At 40.3% G+C, this 7828-nt stretch overlaps 1 protein-coding gene across 1 annotated transcript; it reads right to left on the bottom strand.

Annotated features, from left to right (window-relative positions):
* Window positions 1–6188: 6188 nt before the first annotated feature.
* Window positions 6189–7205, bottom strand: LOC138944644 (craniofacial development protein 2-like). Its single transcript, XM_070315461.1, has one exon. The coding sequence runs from the start codon at window positions 7203–7205 to the stop codon at window positions 6189–6191; it is 1017 nt and encodes a 338-aa protein (XP_070171562.1).
* Window positions 7206–7828: the final 623 nt, after the last annotated feature.

Genomic DNA, 7828 nt, shown 5'->3' with positions numbered 1-7828 from the left:
TGTATTCATACAATATACTCCCTCTTTGTTGAGGAAGTCCATCAACATTTGACCTCTACTGTTCCGCGTGCTCATTCCAAAGTCGCCTATGCTCGGAGCGTCGGTCTGTGTTCGCCGCCCAATCTTGGCATTGAAATCGCCCATTATTATCGTAAAGTAGGCTTTCTCTGATGATCTTGCTTTTGTAAAATCTTCATAAAATTGCTCGATGTCCTCGTCCTGGGAAGAGCTCGTCGGAGCATACGCCTGGATGATTTGTAAATTGTATCTTTGGTTTAACATTACGTAGATGACTCGGTCCGAGACGGCCTTCATCTTATTAACCAGGTGTTTCCTCTTCTTGTGGACCAGGATTGCTACCTCGCCCACCTGTGTAGTGTTGGAGTTTCTCAGGAACAGTAGGTGCCCGGAACTCAACGTCACCGATGCCTCTCCTGCTCGCTGCGTCTCACTGACTCCGAAGACGTCCTATTTGATGTTTTCCAGTTCCTTTTCTAGGTCTGTCAGGTGTTCTTCACGGGAGTGGTGCACTTGGACACAGTATAATTGGACACGGTGCAAATGGACACGTTACAAATGGACACGAGATTTTGCACACGGTTCAATTGGACACAGTGCATTTGGACACAGTAATTTTGGATACAGTAGCTTTTGGACACATAAGAAAATACGCATCGTTTACTTGGATACCGCTCACTTGGACACTGTTCATTTGGACACCGTTCGTTTGGACACAGAAAGATGCGCACCGTTCATTTGGACACCGTTCGTTTGGACACCGTTATTTGCCCACCGTTCATTTGGACACCGTTTATTTGCCCATCGTTCGTTTGGACACCGTTCATTTGCCCACTGTTCGTTTGGACACCGTTCATTTGCCCACCGTTCGTTTGGACACCGTTCATTTGCCCACCGTTCGTTTGGACACCGTTCGTTTGGACACCAAAATTTGATTTAAGTTATACGACGTAATCCACACCAAATTTTTGTTTTAAATAAGAAATAGGTTTGGGTTAGGTTATATCTTCCGGAAGTGGAGCCCCCCCGCAGGGGGGGGGGGGCGGAACCCACTGTATCCATGCATGACATCCAAATATGCGAAAGGCTAAACAAAGTGCTAAAAGCAATGTAAAATTAATGACATCAGTATCAGAGATATATAAGTATGAATATATTTTATTTTGACAGATATTATAACCTTCAAATGTATCTCCTTTTCACGATTTCATATTTTACATAGATTTACGAGTATAAAGTGTTATAAGAATACTGATTATATTTTCCCAAAATGATTTTTATTTCTCTCCATCTGTTGCATATTCAAACAAACAGTGTGCATGTTTCTGTGTACAAATGAACGGTGTCCAAACGAACGGTGGGCAAATGAACGGTGTCCAAACGAACAGTGGGCAAATGAACGGTGTCCAAACGAACGGTGGGCAAATGAACGGTGTCCAAACGAACGGTGGGCAAATAACGATGTCCAAACGAACGGTGTCCAAATGAACGGTGCGCGTCTTTCTGTGTCCAAACGAACGGTGTCCAAATAAACAGTGTCCAAGTGAGCGGTGTCCAAGTAAACGATGCGTATTTTCTTACGTGTCCAGAAGCTACTGTATCCAAAATTACTGTGTCCAAATGCACTGTGTCCAATTGAACCGTGTGCACAATCTCGTGTCCATTTGTAACGTGTCCATTTGCACCGTGTCCAATTGTACTGTGTCCAAGTGAAGGCCACTCGTTCTTCACACCTCATTGTACGGATGTTGTAGGTTGCTATACAGGGTGTTTCAGAACAACTATCCTTAAAAACGTATTCCTGATACTATTCTAAGACGATTTTTCCTTTACCAAAATTTGAATTAAAGCGTAATTTTTGAGTTATAAGCAAAAATAGTTAGCAAATCACGCGTCGAGTACAGAAGGCAGCCAGGAGCGACGCGGCGCGCCGCAGCTGATCGTCCAATTACCACCGCATGAGTCGCTAACTATTTTATTTTATAACATAAAATTATGCTTTAAATAAAATTTTGATAAAGAAAAAAATGTTTTAGAATTACGTCAGGTGTACGTGTTTCTTAAAATAACGTCACTTTAGCAAAAGTTGTTCCGGATCGCCGCTCGTCGGACGCTGCAATCAGCTGATTGCTACACGCGATGTGTATGGCGGAGTAAAATGCATTCATTTAATGTCTTCCATCTAATTTCTATCATGTTATTTGAATGCATAGCTTTTGACAGTGTATTATTTTTTTGATAGTACCAAGTAATAATTTTGATTTTTCTAACATTTGTTGTTATACGAAAAAAAATTAAAGGAATATATTTTTATCAAAATCTAAGATGAGAAATTAAATATTTATCAATAAATTTTTAATGTATTTATGGTTAGGAAATCTGTCATATTAACGAAATACAGCGATGTTAGGGCTACGTTCGGAAACACCATCTGTGTGCACATGAGCGTTACTCTACTTTGTTATTTACTAAAAGTTGAACAAACATAGAACAAAGCTCACGTGTACACGGATGATTTTTCCAAACGCAGCCCAGCATGCGTCGTAATAGATATAACCTTAAGCCAGTATCAGACTACGTATTGAAGATTGAAATTTGACCAATCAAGATGAAAGGAACTAAAATTTCCTTGCCCTGATTGGTCAAATTTCAATCTCTGTGCATACTCTGATATGGGCTTTAGAACATATATAACTGGAAGAGGAATAGCAAGCTGAAATTTGTCCAAAGGAAGTAAGAAAAAAAATCATAGTTGGCTCTCTCTTGAGTAACTGCTCGAAAGTGCGTATGCGCGCCATTTGTTGACGCATACAAGCATCGTATCCATCGTATCTGTAGATATACATGTTTCAACATGTGACTAATGTAATCTTTAGCCTATCACACACAAATTGACATAGCTGCATATGCATAGCATAAAACCCTCTGGACCAATGAGCATCGAAATAAAATCGCCATATTGATTTACATAGCATGCTCATTGGTCCAGATGGTCTTACACTATGCATATGCAGCTATGTTAATTTATGTGCGATAAGGCCATCACACACAAAATTCCGTAAGGACGTAAGATGTAAGCATAAGAAAATTGACCAATCCCAATCGAGTATTGGGCTTTCCGTCAAAGTGGAGGGATTACGGAGAGCCAAATACTCGATTGGGATTGGTCGATTTTCTTACATCTTATGTCCTTACGGAATTTTGTGTGTGATGGCCTATAGCCCTTATTTTTTAGTGGCCAAACCGGCCAAGCAAACGCATGCGCACGTTTGAGTAGTTACAAAAGAAAGGCAACTATGATTTTCTTTCTCACTTCCTCCGGACATGTTTTTTTTTCGAGAACAAGAGACATTCCTCTTATATTTATATATGTTCTAAGGATATAACCCGCATGTATATACAGAGGCTAGTACATAGTATATCTAGACCGACCGTTTACTTTTATTTAAGTAGTGGGGATAAAGGTATACGTAGAAAAGGACACACTCTGTTCCGTGTAAGGTTACATATAAGAAGGTTAAGTCCCGAAACCCATAATGCATTGCAAAGAATCGACGTGTGCGCAGTCGCTATTGAAAAGAGATGCTAAATATTGAAAAAAGATGCCAAATAAGGTAGACTTGTTATTATATATATATATATATATATATTGGCTCTCGCGGCCTTTCGCAATGCATCATGGGTTCTTGGATGACATACACACTTTCAATATATGACTTAACCTTCTTTTATATAACCTTACTTTCGTGCTTCTTGCGTTCTCTTTCGCTATGCTACGTGCAAGCAAGAGAGAACGCAAGGAGCACGAAATAGAGTGTGTTCTTTTCTACAAGCACTTCGGCCTTCACTCCTCAACATGTCGATATACTATGTCTATGGGCTAGTATTCATAATCCATTTTTATATTTAAGATCATCTTAAGTCTTAAGGCCCTTGCACAATGCTAGGCGATAGCGATAGCGATAGGCGATAGCGATAGCAATAAAAATAGAAACAGAAAACTCCAACACTGGAGAATGCATATGCAAATGCAGAATGTTATTCTCTGCAGAGAATGTTATTCTTAACTATAGTCTTAATTAGTGTTAGATTATTTTCTTTTCTGTCGCGAAAAACTGCAATATAATATACATATTTTTTTCATTTTTAGTGCATTCATATTGTATTAAATAATGAACACTGCAATAAAATCTTGATGGAATTGATACAGCGGCATAGCGTTTTATGTACTGTGCACGCGCATTCAACTACGGTTTAAACTTGTATTATTAACCTATTCCTATTTACATAATTGTTTATGTTACACATGATACGATGATATGTTATATTTTCCACATTTACATATCTCATATTGAAGAATAACACTATTAAGTGATAATAAATGCTATTATGTTTTTTGTTAATTCATATGATATTAATGTGTATAGCAATATTTGTAAATTTTCATTAATATATAAGAAAATCGGACCATTTATATAAGTATCCTCAAAAACACTGTTATACAAGGTGTCCCATTTTAAAGGACCCACTCAAATATCTCAGAAACACTGCGTTAAATCGAAAAATGTTTCAAACAAAAGTTGTGTGGCTTCAAAAGGGCCATAAGATGGTGACAATGATTTGACTTTGGAAAATCATTTGAAGGTCATGTGAAGGTCAACTTTAAAATCTTAAATGGAAACCCCCATTTTTATTTAGTATTCTTGTAGCTGACATCGAGAGCTTTCCAAAACACTATAATAAAGTATTTTTTCATTAAGTACTTTTTGAGTTATTTTATATTTTAATCTGACATATTTTGATATAACAAATAAAATATTTCATAAAATATTCACTTTTCGATAATTTTACCGTAATACTTCTATGTACAGAATAATAAGACGAATTAATTAGTGCCAAAAAAACAAATAATTGTTTAAAAAAATACATTGTAAATAATTTTTTTAAAAACAATTTTTTCGTCACCGGTAAGATGCAGGTGTCGTGAACCTTTCTCTTGAGGTTTGTGGGGATTCTAGGGTTCCTCAGAATGTAGCTGAGTTTCTCGAACGCTGCCCAAGTTAAGCCTATTTGCCTGGTGATCTCGGCTGTTTGGTTTTCTTTTCCAAGCTTGATGTTGTGTCCCAGATATACGTATTCTTCGACTATTTCTAGAGTGTGATTGTCAATAGTGACAACCATATTCTTCGGACTCATGATCTTAGTCTTCTGGAGATTCATTTTTAGACCAACAGCTTGTGAGGCCTCCTTCAGTTCCTAGAGCATGCTCTCGAATTCCCCGGCGCCGCTACTTATGAGGATGATATCATCTGCAAATCGCAGGTGGTTCAAGCGCTTCCCATCTATGTTGATGCCCTTTTGCTCCCATTTCAGGTTCTTGAAGATGTCCTCTATGAACAGCTTAGGCGAGATGGTGTCCTCTTGTCTAACACCCCTCCCGACCGGTACCTTCCCCGTGACCCAATCTTCCTCCATCTTGACATGCAGCGTGGCGTGTTCGTAGATATGCCTGATTAAGTTGGAGTATCTGGAGTCAATGCGTGCATTATCCATCTCTCAGCACTGCCCAGGTCTCTATGGAATCGAAGGCTTTCTGGTAGTCCACGAAAGCTAGGCGTGTATTACGTGCACTTTTCAATTAGTGTGCGTACCGCTTGAATATGGTCGGTCGTGCTGTAACCTTTTCTAAAGCCTGCTTGCTCGACTGGTTGGTAGAAGTCGAGTCTCTGGCTAAGGCGATTTGTAATGATTTTGGTCAACAACTTATAGAATATTGAGAGTAAACTGATCGGCCTGTAATTTTCCATATTTGTGCAATCGCCTTTCTTGAAGAGCAGAATGACCTCTGCGTTCTGCCATGAGTCCGGAATTTTCCCTTTGTCGAGACATTTGTTGAGCAAAATCAGAAGTGCCTTTTCCAGAATCTCTCCTCCGCTTTCAACATTTCGCTCGTAACGAGGTCCTCTCCTGGCGCCTTGCAGTTCTTCGTTTGTCTCAGGGCTTCTCTTAATTCCGGTTCATCAATTTGCTGCAGATCCTCGGACCCTACGTTCTGGACACTTCGTCTTGGTTCAGCCCGTTGATATTGTTGGACTGGGCTGTATAGCCCACCATAGAAATCTTCAATAACTGCTGCGACTTAGCCCTTATCGGTGACCACTTCGCCGCCCTCATTCTTCATCCTGTGGATTACCAGCTTTCCCCTTGACATATTGGTCGCAAGACTTCATGTTATCCGCAATGGCTTCGTTGATTTGTTGCGTATTGTAGGCTCTGTGATCCCTTCTAATTGCCTTTTGCACAGCCTTGTTGAAATCTCTGTATCTTGGTGAGTCTCTGTCAGTGTTGCTCCGCTCTTCAATAAGTCTCTCAGTATCCGGGCTGATTTTTGGGTTTCTCCGTGGGCGAAGTGAACATACTTGTTTCACGGCAGTTCGGATGCTGCTCGTGATCTTACTTGTCAGCTTTTTGAGCGGCAATCCTTTTAGATCCTCGACTGGACAAAGCTTTCTCTCGATGTAAGTGTTATACTCTTCTTCCTTCCCCTTTAGCTCAGCCATAGTTGGTCGTATTTTCTTCTCCATTAACCTTTTTCGCTCTAGGCGAGTGTCTACTTGTATCTTGGCCCGCACCAGTCTGTGGTCGCTGCCAGTGTCAAAGCGGTTCAAGACTGACACATCAACACAAATGCGTTTATCAGTGACCAGAACGTAACCAATTTCATTTTTGGTGCTGTTCTCTGAGCTTTTCCATGTCCATTTTCTCTTAGGATGTTTTTTGAAGAAGGTATTCATGCAGTAGATTTTTTCTTTGCTGAGGAAGTTCCTCATTTCTTGGCCACGCTGGTTTCGTTCCCCCAAACCGAAGGTGCCAATGTACGGAGGATCCATTTGGGTATTCTGTCCAATTTTTGAGTTGAAGTCGCCCATCATTATAGTGAATCTTGTTTTTTCGGTGCTCTTTGTTGTTGTCAGGTCTTCTAAAAATTTTTCATGTTCTTCGTTTGTAGAGACTGACGTGGGTGCATATGCCTGTATTACCTGAATGTTGCACTTGCTGTTCAGTTTTATCACAAGGTAGAGTACTCTCGCCGATATCGCTCTTGTCTTGGTCACGAAGTGTTTGATCTTTTTATTTATCAGTAGGGCCACGCCGCCAACGTGTGCATTCACATCTGAGTTTTTCATCTGAAGAGGACATGTCCAGATTTCAGGGTGGTGACCGTTTCGCCCTTCAGTCTGGTTTCACTCAAACCGATGACGTCCCACTTGATCTTGTTCAGTTCCTCCTCCAGCATGGAGAGATGTTCTTCAAGTCTCATTGTGCGGATATTGTATCCAGCAATGTATAGCGTCTAGTTACTTGTTTTCTTTTTCACTATTAGTCGAGCTTTTGCCTCCCCCAGAATCTCCGAGGCAGACTGTCGTGACAGTGCAAGATTTTGAGATTGCAACTCTACTCGCCTGGGGTAATTTGTTTTAGAGTTCGACATTTTCATGAGATAAGAAGGTGTTGGCAATTAAAACGCCTCGCTTGCCGAGCGTGGTGGCGAGTACCTGTTGGTCCACGGGAGCTGTTTTATTTCACTCTTACCCTTCAAGCAAGCTTGACGAGCATTCCCCTATACATATGTATACCCAGCAAACATAGAATATATCTGTCATATAACATAGATCTCAGACAGCACAAGGATGTCCTTAGGACGTCCAAAAGGCATCCAGGACATACATGTAAGATATCCTGAGGATATCCTATTTTAGTCCTCGGATCTCCTCTGGATGTCCTGAGGAAGAATAAATGATAGCCGAAT

This window comes from Polyergus mexicanus, unplaced genomic scaffold (assembly GCF_030449975.1).
Source record: "Polyergus mexicanus isolate NDT 795.1 unplaced genomic scaffold, iyPolMexi1.0 SCAF_350, whole genome shotgun sequence".
Lineage (NCBI taxonomy): Eukaryota > Metazoa > Arthropoda > Insecta > Hymenoptera > Formicidae > Polyergus > Polyergus mexicanus.
This window is presented reverse-complemented; position numbering and strand designations above follow the sequence as displayed.